We start from the raw sequence: 13,980 nt of genomic DNA on the forward strand, positions 1-13,980 counted from the left end.
AATTTTCTTGGAAATTTTCATAAATTAAAGGTGTTTGACAATTATAAAACTAACTAGCATTTTCGTTCCTTAAAAATACTTAAAAAGTAAGTTCTCGATCTTGTTATATACAATTGTTATAGGTCGGCAGGAGCCTAGCCTACTGGCTATCATACTTCAAGTTTTGGATGTACTAAATGTAACAAAATAAGTGGATAAGATTTTCAATACTTAAGGTAAATAGCTAAAAGTCGAGATAATAACTGTTGATACTATCCGAATATACTTATAAAAATGGTAGTTTTAACTTAATATTACTGTATGACTAAATAAGTCATTCTTCTACGGTAGGACATGTTTACATCGGAATTTTAGTACAAAAATGAAACATTTAGAGTTCAGACGATAATGGACGATAATTGTTGTAGTGAATTTGATGGAATTTGAAAATATAATACACTTCATAACCGGTAAATTTTCGATTCCAAGTTTTATAAAATTGCGGAATATTGTTAAGTCTTAGGATAAAATATCTGTCTGATATTTCCTTAATCAAAAATTAAAACGAAGCATTTGTTTATAAAATGGTATAATTGATAAAAACATAACCGATATATTTTACAACACTTAAATTGTATGGCATTTACACGTGTCATGGTACAGTCAATAGCTATTTACAAAAACACACGGTAAACCGTTGGATACTGGCTGATTGGTCTAAACGTTAGATGTGTGCGCCCGAAACCGAAAGTCGTGGGTGTGCTTTGTCGGGGAGTCCTATACTAGAACCAAATGGGTGTCCAAGGCTTCTAGGTTCTTAGTGGCGTTTCAACTATGACTTAAAATTTAAGATAAACTAAGTAACAACCAATAACTATGTCACTCCAATAATGCCAGTGCATAAATCAAAACGAAATTGACGCATACAGTCTATGGATATTGTCACTAGTAAATGTATATATTCAATGAAGACACCTGAAGAAGAAAGGAAATGCTATTAAGAGTGTCAAAAGAACATAATTATCATAACAAATGAATTAAATATTGCAGATTCATTCACACGCCTATAAAATATCAAGCATAACGAGAATATTTGATAATGACATAAACTACTTAATAATAGTAAGTAACGTAGTACACAGAAAGGAACTAAATAGAATGGAAACTAAGTTAAAAGGTTCACAAACAGAAATAACACCACCTATGTAAAATATTTCTAAACCTTTTAAATTCTGATTCAATAGAACGAGATGTTGTACGCTGTATCATGTCCAGAATCATGTAATCATAATTCATTAAAACCATAACCTATTCTAATGTATTTTGTTCATTTCATTACAGCTTCTTGATCAATTATTGTATGTATTTCAAGTTCCGATTAATTTTTCTACTGGAACAAAATTTCTACCTGAAAAGAACAATGATAAATTTACGACGAACTTGTCTGAACAACAAATTGTGCATAGTACAATTTTTCAAGAATTAATTTTAATCGATTGGTCAAATCGTAAATCATATTTAGACATTTCAATATTTGGTCATGAAGATCTTTATGATGAATTAAATAATGGAAATTTATTTAATGTAAATTTCCAATATGAAGAGGAAAAGAATAGAAGCAACTTATTAAACAATAATAAACTATACCAATTTAATATGTCTGAAGAAGTATGGTCAAGTTCTAAATTAGCAGAAAACCCTCTATTGAATACTATCGTTTATCTATTTAAAAAGGTATGTTAAACCACTGTTATAGTAGGTACGTTTTATTCATTTTTCCTTTATTTCTCGATTTTGGCTGCTAAATTGACGTGTTGGCCGGTCTTACGTATCGGGGTGACCTAATCAAGAGCTATACCAGTCGGACGATTCATCTCCTTAGGTTACATCATACCCGGATGGTTGGTTGAAGAGTGGCAATATTAAAAGCGGTCCGAGGACAAAGTTGTACTGTCGAGTATACAGTAGTGGGATGGCTGTAAGGCTTTTTTCCTCAGATAACTAGCGTCTACATCAGTGCTACCTCCTCAAAACAGAAGAGGAGGGATTTGTAAAAAATTGACCTTTAAATGTCACACCTCACCTTACCCACGGAATTCCGTTACCGGCGCCAAAGCTTTTTGAAGTGCGGAGCTAATACACCTGAGACTACTAATAAAAATGCAGCGTGTGTCCGGTCTCAAGAAGTTATCCTTTTGACCCTACAGTCATGGTCCTTAGTTCTCAATATCGCCGCTACCTAACTCAGTCTACTTTTTAGGTACGTTATAAAGAAGTATCCCTTTACTGTATAGGCAGTGGGAGAGTGACAATTGCTTTCTTACCTCTAATAATACTCAAAATCATCTTGTCTACAAACAGAGTTCACCTTCATCACCATCGATTCTTTTGCTGAATGCTTCACTTACGGTCTACATTAGCCAAATCATTTGTATCTATCAATATTCTGATATCTAAAGTTTTTGTAATGCAGTCTTTTTTATTTATATTTCCATACTCTATTTGATGATTCGCCTAATGTAATTATATTGTATGTTTAAGTAGCTTCAAGTCATATTTATTAGCTAAATCCTTTTAACGAGTACCTTCAAATGAATAGATAACTTGGTTCTACATGTTTTTCTTTATCAACTTGGTATTCGACTAGTTGTAGGTTACGATAGTCTTCTTTGGGATGCATTTACTATGGGTGATGTAGAAATACCGTGTGATTGTTGTAAAGGAAATGAGTGTTATATTTAATGGCTAAACTATTAAGATTGTACTCATTGATGCTATGACTTTTGGTTTATTTATTATCACGTGATACGATCACCGATCAGAACACGACTTATACAATCCTAACACTGTTCCAAATCAATGACGTGTTGATCGGTAGAGCCGTTATTGGTCCTTCTCGTCTCGCCCTGCCTGTTGAGTCCAGAATAGTAATATCTGCTTCCACTACACAGATCATATTTTTCGGACATACTTGGTTTATATACAAGCAAACCAAACCTCATCACACCTCAAAATAGGAAATAACAATTGTACAAGATCAAGCCAAAAAGTGTCTGTGATAGTAAGAGACTCTAACTAATAAATTGGAAATATCTTAAGAATGATAAATCGTACAATAATAGTCGGTAGATCAAATAAAAGCTTACGATATATATATATATATATATGCATCGGTCCGAATTGCCACACTTCATTAGCACAAGAAGATGAACACGAAATTCATTAAAGTAGTCACTTCAGTGATAGTAATGTTTAAAAGAAATATTGTGTATAAGGATATTATACAAAGAGAGAGAATTAGTTCGTAGAAAGAAAGGTATAAAGCAATTTTAATCTCATAGTTTAAGGGAAGACAGAGAGTGCATACACCTAAGCCATTGTGATCGATCCCGAGCCTTGTCACCAAGAGTCTCCAACCATTGGTTACGATAGTCACGCAGACCCCAACCAAGTAGTCTGCATCTACCAACATGGCTCAGACTTGAAGTTAGTGACTTCAAGCACTGATGCTACGTTTTGGTTTGGCCACTCCTAATTTTCTTACAACCGTCCCCAACACTAGACAGTATTGCGCATCGTGGTAATCGGTGTTCAGGCATATGTAACTCCTGCCCCAACCATCTTAGTCGATGAAGATTTACAACCTCATCAACTGATTTACCATCATTCCCTAAAACCCTACATCTAACCTCACTATTACTTGTCCGGTGATCCCAGCGGATGCTAGCGATAGTTCTAAAACATATATATATATATATATATATATATATATATATATATATATATAATCTAGTTACTTAACAGTTATATAATAAGGATATATATGTATATATATTATAACAGTCCATAAATAGTTCCCAGCAGTTACCGTCGATTTATTCTTCGTTCAGATATGACAGTTGGGACAAAACTTAGTCTTAGAACAAATATCCTCTTGACATCACTCAATTAGGGTTTACTATTATTCAAGAAACATGACATCAGTATTCACTTCTACTTTAACAAGTTGAAATATTCTACTAGTTTACAGTAGATATTATCTTTTAATCAGTTTATGCCTTTATTATTATTATTATTACATTTTCTTTTACAGCCAAATTGTTTCATTCAAATAAACAACATTATGAAATATTTCTTAACGCTTGTCGAAAACAATGTCATGAATAAATCATCATCTCATATTGATCATTTAACGTCTACAACTCATACTACTATCAATACTACTACTACTACTACTAATATAATTGATAAACAGCATACTTCTATTCAACATATACATATTCGATTATTTATTCATATATTATTTTTACTTACAAAAGATACATCTATTATTCAACTTTTAAATAAAATTAATTTAAATGAATTAATGGAACAAATTATTCAATTGTTCAATATTCTATTTTTAAATCAAGTGAACATTAATAATAATAATAATGATAATAATAATAATAATAATAATAATAATAATAATACAATTTGTCACTATCTTATTTCAAATGAAATGGACGTTATACTATTTGAATTAATTCATTATTGTTGTTTTTATCAAGATAATAAACAATTAAAACAATTAGAACAATTAAAACAAATTAAAAATAATCTTTTACTAATTTATAAATTAAAACAAACGATTCAAAATTCAATGAATATATATAATTGGTATAAACAAAGATGTTTATATTTGTTTAATATTATATTTATTTCATCAATTGAATCATTAAAAACTAATCTCATGCCTAACCCTCCTCCTCTTTTATCTGGACTGGAGACTGACAGTAATTCCAGAGGATCTCCAAGTGAAGTTATTAATCAATTAGATAATATTAATAAAGAAGATAATAATGATAATATTAATGAATATTTGAAAGAGATTCAACAATTGAAAGATAAAATTTTAGATTTATCCATTGAAATAAATGAAATGCAAATGAATTCATTGAAATATTTAATGGATATTGATTTGTTTTGTGAAAAGTAAGTAATTTTAAAGAAAATCTATGGATTGTAATACTTTTTGATTGAGGTCATGAACCGATTGATGTTGGACTAGCATTGAAAACCTGGGAGCACTGGACGACCGTTTCGTCCCACTGTGGGGCTCCTCGGCAGAGCGCATCTGCGATCCCGCTCGCGGGATTTGAACCTAGGGCCTTCAGTCTCGCGCACGAATGCCTAACCTACTGGACCACTGAACCGGCGTCCAATGGTGTTAATGTCTAGCCTCAACCAATCCAAAAAGTTGCGCGATCACCTTCTATTGTACTGAGGTAGACACCTGTTTCTACCCGACACGGATTAGCTCCACTGATCACGGCTTCTCACCAGAACTCCGAGAATTTTCTCACGAAGCTAGTCACTAGTGAGCACATGGTAGTTATCAGTTTAGGGGTGCTTCCAGGTTTTCAATGGTGGTCTAACATCAATCGGTTCATGATCTCAATCAGAAAATTAACAATCTCCACAGCCCCTAAACTGATAATTGTAATACTTTTTTGTGGTTGATGTAAAACAAACTAATTTGACCAGTCTGTAATTTTTTTTGGTAATATAACCTTTTTTGTCTTTAATTAAAGGATGTCTCAATGTTGCTTAAATATACAAGTTAATTAATAGGTTTGGATAGGGATTGACTGAAATTCAAGAGAGATGTTTCATCCTATTTAAGGCATCCAAATACTCTGGTACAGCTGAGGCTGGGGAGAGTTCACTCTTCCTCATGAAATGCTCTCATATGGCCATGCGTATACAGCCACTTCCAGGGATGTCGTTTACGGAACTGAGAGAACAAAAAGCGAATGTCCGGTGCTTTAATCAGGTTGGTGGACACGGAGGGTCTGAACCAATGGTGCACATGGGCTCCAGAATCCTGAGGGAACAAACAGAGTATGAACTTATTGTTGGTCACCGGCTACCAAGGGATTGAATCTACTAGTGTAATTCCATTTCCTTGTTGGCTAGACCCTTAGGTCAAAGGCTCCGAGTGTGGACCCCCACACCTGGGCAGTATCACAGACCTCACATAAATAAATGATAACTACTGCTGGCCTTATTATTATTATGAGGGGATATGTATTTGGTGCCCCTTTATACCAATGCTTATGTTATAGCAACTCACGTGCAATTGAGTTTGTTCTCATTTAACTCAGTTAAGCCCTTTTGTAAACTTATTTAGCGGACAGGGCCATCCATACCATAACAACTTATTGTGCCTTTATTATTGTTGTGCTTGTATGAAATATGTATGCTTGAACGTTGCTTACCGCCTACGCATATATTCATTCTGCTAGCTTTATTATTAGCTGCTCAATTGATTAGATGATTCATGACTCACTCATTCGCCTCACTGCTTTGTGGTCTGAGTTATCTGCTAATATAACTAGTCGCTGCTTCTCTTTGCCTTCTGATTTCAAACGCGGCTACGAGGGTGATTGGTTGGTTAACGAAGCACAGCCACTACAATGTGTTCAAATAAATAAATAAATTACCAGCTGGATATACATGAAGACTAGTGTTAGTGTTACCTCTTAGGATTGTATATATATTACAGAGTTCTAGGAAAGTATGTTATTGCAAAATATATACCACCGAAAGTCTTCAAGTATAGAGTGTATGCTAAGGACACCAACCAGTTAATTTTGATTTACCAAAAAGGTCCATACTAATAATCAATGACGAAATGAATTGATTTCATGTCTTTTTTGACCTTATATGACTTTCAAATCTACTCATATGAAAATACAATATCAATCCTGAAACTTGGACAATGAAAGTAATAATGTTACAAGCATATCTATGATTCAGTGATATAAAAGGAGGAGAGAATATTTGGCGAATGCCACTTAAAAATAGCCGATTCTCACGACAGTCCATGGTTGGTTAATAAAAGAGTTTTTGTCAAACGGTGACCTGATTAAACCACACTTGGCTTTCCACTATTAAGTTGAACTATTTCGGTTTTGTTAGCGGAGTTGACGCACCGATTTGCACTGAATTATCAAGTCACACTGATATTACCATTTCTTTATTGTTGATTATCTAGTAGATAAACTTACACATAATAGTATTAGTAATTGTTGTTTTGAATCTCAGGAGTAAGTTGGGAGTAAGGTTTTCTCACAAAATGCAAAGACACTGAGTGATATAGCTGAGAATCGGTCCCAACGACACAAATACATTTAGCCTTCTCCTTCCTTTAGATCTTGAGTTTTACAAATATCTTCTAATATTTATTCTATGGTTTCATATTTTCATTTTCTTCTCGAATCATATTTTGTCTGTCTGATCTTTTCTAATACTACTGCTATACTCGTGATACTATTGCCACTTCTAATACTCTGGTATGTCAATGATTTAATGAGGTATGACAACTTGAACCGATGAATATATATATTCCAGGTTCTATATTGCCTATGAGTTTTTAATAGTATTTCTTTCTAGAAAGTTACTGTTTAATAGTTTATTAGATTATTCTTTATTTTTCTCTTGTTGTTATTGTTGTTTTTGCAGTACTCGCATACAATTCAAAGCTATTTCCGTTGTTCCATCATTAACAGAACAAACAGAAGATTTCAATTCACTCTTATCTTCAAATACAGTGGTTCGAGAAAATCATGTAAAAAGTCGAATGGTGATATCACCACGTTTACTATATTTCATTTTTGAGCTAGCCACTGTTTCTAATACATTATGCAGTGAAGTATTGAAGTCAATCATAAATAAGTCATTGAAATCTAATGGTCAGTTACTGGATCACTTATCAAAAATTAGTTCTGGTCATTTGTTAATTGCTATTCAATTGGTTAGTTTATAATTATATTTATTGGTTAGTTAACGAATACCTTTATTCCTTTTGCATAATAACTAGACTGTGTAAAATAGCTCTTAATGAATTAGATCCGTCATTTCAAATTATTCGCAAAGAAAAGTAGTGACTGTAGACAACCAATAGTCTGAACTGTGCACAGTAGATTCAAGGCACCATCTACTTTTGACTGCTGAAAGCGAATTAGTCAACTGTTCTGTCCAAACTTGTGAAACAGTTTGTTAAATATCGAGTTAGTCAAACCATTGAACTATAGCTTCTCTTGGCCAGCTACCTCCTCCTGATGGGTCTCGTTCTAGGACGAAACATCTGCCCAGTGCTCTATGGTTTTTATTGTCGGTCTAGCTAAGATCATTTTCTGGTGTAAACTTTGAAATTCAACAATCTCCTTTGTTGGGGAATTGTAAAACACTTCGAAAAAATCAATAGGGACTCAGAAAATCCTTGCAAACATGTTATCCAATCGGGATTAAATATGGGTTTCTACAAAACATCTATTGGGACGACAGATCGCGTGTTAAGTTTTTAACTGAATAACTACTTTTGTGCTTTTATGTTTAGTATGCCTTTAGAAACTTCTGGATGGCCAAAGTCACGTCAAATATACACAATTAACCTTAGAGTACAGCTCTTTGTTGAACCTCGCAATTTTTGTCTTGTGTTCAAGTTGCCATACATATACACTCTGCCGTTATTCGAAGCGCCTAAGAAATTAGATCGATCGTTCAATTAGCAGATTTATCACCCTTTAATTAAATATTGCATACTAACTTAAATTTCCATAAGCACTACGGGAAGGCTGTGACCTGTGGATTCAACCACTGAATGAAGCAGTAGTTCGCTCTTGAATTAAATCTCATACTTTGTGGCGAAAGTTAAAAGAAGCCGCATACAAACCTTTAGATCATTAAACTGATTAGTTCAAATATATCTTGATTACTGAAAAGTCTTAAAGGTCCGATCATCCATATAATTGTGACGAATGCCCACTATAAACGCGTTTCAGCACACCAGAATGAAACAGATTCTCAGTATTTTTTTGGTCTTTCAGCTATTGATTATTTTTAGAAAAAAAATCAAAATATCATTTGGATATGGTTATTATGATTCTATAGTTTGATACATTTCATTTTAAATGAATCAAGATTCAATGGAAGTTGGATGGTGGCTAGCAATGTAACCTAGGACGTGCGCTTCGTCCTTTTCGGGACTCGTTAGCTGGATGTAACTGCATCACAGGGTTGATGTGCACTCCAGAACTCCAACTAAGTACCGTTCACTTCAAACGCCATCGCATTATACACTTAGTTGCTGAGCCCAGACTCACTGGCTTGTTCATTGGGGGTGGATTTTAATTTATATCTATTAGTTGTTTGTATCTTCCTATTGATGTTTAGGACTGGAATGTGCATGCCAGAATTTACTACTAGCCACCACCCATCTCTGCTTAAAGTGCTTGTTACTTAATGTCAATATCAAGGGCAATCCGCATAGGATGCATATATGCTGAAAGACAAAGTTATTTGTTTTTCCAATATATTATAGAACATGAAAAAAGCCTCTTGAACGGGAAAATAACCTAACACCACAGGTCATCCATCCAAGCTGGGTCAGAAACAATAGAAGAGCTGATTTTATTTCTTTATTTATTCATTCATATATACCCACCACTACTGACCTGAACTGTTTGGTTGACCTTTGTATATTTCACTGTTAGTTGAAATGATATAGTTATGAGCAAAATGTCTATTCTATTCACAATGAATTTGAATGATTAATGAGGGATATTGTTGGTACATGATAATGGAATTTTTTTAGCAATTATTAAATCAGCTACGGATTGAAATCATCGGATTTTCATTTATAAATATGATGATAAGTGTTTTTAACCCTTAGGCTAATGATACAGTCATTGTTTGTGAAAAGTAGTTCAACAATTACTATTCGTGTTTAATTGAAGATATAGCCAATGAGAAGTATATAGATTCTGGCCTATTATCAAACTTGATATTATCGGCCTAAATCTTAGTTGTTGTTCAGCTTTATGGTATGACTTACATTCTCTCGTACATACATATAATGTATTTCATCAAAATCCTGAATCGATCAATGTTATGCTACCATTGAAAACCTGGAAACACTAGACGCCCGTTCCGTCTTAGTATAGGATTTCTCAGCAGCGCGCATCTACGATCGCGCGCGTGAAGCACAAACTTAGGACCTTCGGTCTGGTGCGCTAACCCTTGATCTCTTGACCTCTCAGCCGGCATCTAACAGTGTTAATGTCTAACCCCAATCAATCCATGGTATTGCTTAAGCATCTTGTATGTGTTTGATAATTTATGTGACTGATTGGATAAAATGTTTTATTTTAATGACTGTGTTGCCTTGAAATACCACCATATAGAGAGAAACAATTAAATAGAATGTTCTGAATTCAAAATTTCACAATACTTACTACAAGGTAAAATGAACGGTTATAAAAGCTATTCAGATTATTGTTTTTCACGTTAGCGCCGCATTGTTATTTCAATTCATTAAAAAGCTTCGAATTCATCAAAATTGTGCTTGAATTAATTTAACCCCAGTAGTTTACTTTAATAAAATACCTGTAAAGTCCGATGAACTTTTGGGTGAATTGATGATACACATAATCCAATCGAACTTCTACAAAACTTCACTGTTGAATGGAGAAAAGGTATAACTTGGTCAAAACTAATATATGATTTTTACTGGGGAATGTACTTTACAGACTACAGATTTTGACCCACTTAATATCGTTAATAACATCAGGAATATCAAAATGACGTTTCGGAAGACTAAATGGTGCCTCATTCTAATTGCAGCTTATGTTTTAATCTGAAGATGATAGTTGTTGTAACGGGTTTTCCCTTCATGCTCGGTTTTGATTATCCCACAGGTAGCAAATTTTTTTAACATTCGATCCTCAAACCCACATCGGTCTAAATTTTGTGTGTTGATGTCACCTATGATTTCGTTGAATTGTTATATGTTTATTGAAAATGAGCACTGATATCCACCAACCTTCAGGCCATATCATTCGTTGTTTACCAAAACTACTGGGTCACTATAACTATATTTGTCAATTACAGTTTACCACATGTATAGATTTCAGCTAAACGATCGTTGAAATCTAGGGAAAACTCAACAGTTGTTTTACCATAGTTTGCAACTCCACATGAGTGCGTACATAGGACCTTCAGACCTCTTGGAAAGAGCATTGCCTTTACTTCACTTAATTGCAGTTATCGACGTAAGTCCTATTTGAAACAAGAAATATTGACGAAGTATCAGAAAGACTAAATCATGAATCAGTTCAAATAGCATATGGATGAGTTATGTTAAAATTTGTCATCGTTATATGATCATTAATGACAACACAGTGTCTAAGATGGTAACATTAAGCAGGTTATATGCATGTAATTTCTTTATTCAACAAGTTTCGATGGGCAGTAAATTATCGTTTACAGAAGGCTGAATATTCACTGCTTATCGTTATAGTGCACATCTATTGCCAAATAAAAGTGAGGTTTGCTTATTTATTTTTCCTTATCAAGTTTCTTAGGAAAATTGTCAAATCAAGACAGTGGAAATGTTGGGAACGATTATACTTTCTATTGTATAAATTACTCAAAGCTGGTGTATTAGTTTATCCTGTACCGAACTTAATTAGTGACAGTCAAGAGACAAATGATAATACGCCTTCAAGATTATTCTACTTATTGGATTGGAGTAGTGAGTTTGTTAAATGCTTTTTTGTTATTATTGGAAGTAACTATTTATAACTTGTGCTAACTATATTAAAACAGTTTAACTATCCATATTAATGGTTTAGAACCTTTTAAAATGAATCAAATTTTTACACTTTGCATCCCGAACTTCTATTACGAGTTAAGGAACACTACATTTGCTTTTTATTTGAAATATTGATGAAGTAACTTTAATATCTCCAAAGACAAGAGAAAAGCAAGTTTAATCCGATTAAACCACACTTGGCTTTCCACTATTAAGTTGAACTATTTCGGTTTTGTTAGCGGAGTTGACTCACCGATTTGCACTGGATTATCAAGTCACACTGATATTACCATTTCTTTATTGTTGATTATCTAGTAGATAAACTTACACATAATAGTATTAATAATTGTTGTTTTGAATCTCAGGAGTAAGTTGGGAGTAAGGTTTTCTCACAAAATGCAAAGACACTGAGTGATATAGCTGAGAATCGGTCCCAACGACACAAATACATTTAGCCTTCTCCTTCCTTTAGATCTTGAGTTTTACAAATATCTTCTAATATTTATTCTATGGTTTCATATTTTCATTTTCTTCTCGAATCATATTTTTGTCTGTTTGAAATCCAAAAGCCTCATGTTACCTTATCCAGAATATATATTATGGGGTAAGAGTTGGAGACATCATTTAAGAGATAACACTTTCATCATGACTTTTCACGGATTGATCTTCTACCAGGAGATTCACTTTTTGACTTAGAATACGCAGATGATATAGTTCTTTTTGATGAAGACGCTGACAAAGTGCAGTCTTCTGACCACCTCAAACATTTTTCAGATGTTGTTCTCTCCCTCCAAATGTAAAATGTTACTTCAGGATTGGCTCGGGTCATTGTCTCAATTAGTGATAGGGAGTGAAGTAGTTGAACTCATCGGCCACTTTACTTATCTCGGAATTCTCATCAGTACTGATGATCTGGTGCCTGACAAAATCTCGGCACAGATTCAGAAGGCTCTATTGGTTTTAGCCAACTTGCATCACTTGTGGCGTAGACGAGGTAGCCGTTTTCCAACCAAAGGATGAGTTTACTGCACAGTAGGTGGTCCGTTCCGACTTCATGGATGAGAAATATGGTCATTAAGAATAGAGGATATTCAGAGGTTACTGATATTCGATCATAAGTGTCTACAAAGCATTATTCGTGCATAGATTAGGAATAGAGTACTAGGTAATGGTTGGGAATCGATGGTTTGGACGTGCTACATGTGTCCAGCCAATGCCAACCTCGACGGGCTGTTTTCTGGGGCAGAAGCAGGACTCGAGGAAGCCGTGTTCGACCACACCAAAACATGGCATCATTCCATGAGGTCACTGACAATTAGACTTTGTCATGTTAATAGGTGTAGGCTACCTGGTTAGGGATCTTGAATAATATGACTCAAAATCGTCTGCAATAGCCTAGGCTCATCCATTCTGAGATCTTAAATTCCTCAACTTTTTTTGTTTTTATTTTGTTAATTTATATTTTCTTTTCGAGTCGTATATCTTCAATGCCTAATCTTTCTTATTACCACTGATACTGTTACTATCTCTGTTATTCTGGGATTTGGCCGGATAACTTCATCTCTTTGTACTAATGGTATGTGGCAACTTTAACCGATGTACATACGTGCAGGTTCTACATTGTAACTGACTGAAAATTGTAAGAGCCGAACTAATTAGAAAGTTCACGATTGAAAGAATATAAACCTCAGTATCTAGTATTATTCATTTATGTCCTTTTTTATTTATTCCCTTAGAACTTTGTGGTTCATTCGATCTCTTAACATTAACATCAGATCTATTCAATTTATGGTGTATGTCATTGGAAATCCCATATAGTCAATTATTAGATCCTTTTCAATCCACCAATCATCTCTCTCATGATACCAGCGACAAACTATATCATCGAAATACTGAATTTTACATCCTTTGCCATTCATTATGTGATTTAGTCTCGTGTTTATCCTCAGTCATTTCTTTATATTCAAATAAAAACACTAACCAGATTTGTAATAATGATAACAATAACAATAATGACTGTGATACTGTAAATAGTGATGATGATATTATCTCTTCATTAAAAACTAATCAATCTATACAATATAATAAACAATTAACTATCAATTTACTTGATCAATTATCAAATCGTTTGTCGAATAGTCTGATCTCTAACTTATTAATCAAATCAAATTCACAATTGAATGTTTCAAATGAATTGAATCGACTGAAACAGACAATTTTATTGGTAAAAGATTTAAACAGAACTTAATAATGAATTGATGGAAAGAAAGAACGTTGACTTATGTACAATATTTACTTTCTTCCTAATAAAAAATAATAAAATTTATGAATAAAATAGTCTTTTTTTGTGTTATTTGAAGGTC

At 33.7% G+C, this 13,980-nt stretch overlaps 1 protein-coding gene across 1 annotated transcript in view; it reads left to right on the top strand.

The window, feature by feature from the left end:
• The window catches only part of MS3_00004469 (uncharacterized protein), a 34,964-nt gene extending 21,012 nt beyond the window's left edge, over positions 1-13,952 (top strand). Inside the window, exons 10-14 of the mRNA XM_051212392.1 lie at positions 1,321-1,713; positions 4,073-4,953; positions 7,486-7,777; positions 11,380-11,557; positions 13,354-13,952. Coding sequence (XP_051072575.1) covers positions 1,321-1,713; positions 4,073-4,953; positions 7,486-7,777; positions 11,380-11,557; positions 13,354-13,865 — 2,256 coding nt within the window. The 3' untranslated portion in view covers positions 13,866-13,952. The remainder of the gene's footprint in view (positions 1-1,320; positions 1,714-4,072; positions 4,954-7,485; positions 7,778-11,379; positions 11,558-13,353) is intronic.
• The last annotated feature ends 28 nt before the right edge of the window (positions 13,953-13,980 follow it).

The sequence above is a fragment of the Schistosoma haematobium genome, chromosome ZW, assembly GCF_000699445.3.
Source record: "Schistosoma haematobium chromosome ZW, whole genome shotgun sequence".
Classification (NCBI taxonomy): Eukaryota; Metazoa; Platyhelminthes; class Trematoda; order Strigeidida; family Schistosomatidae; genus Schistosoma; species Schistosoma haematobium.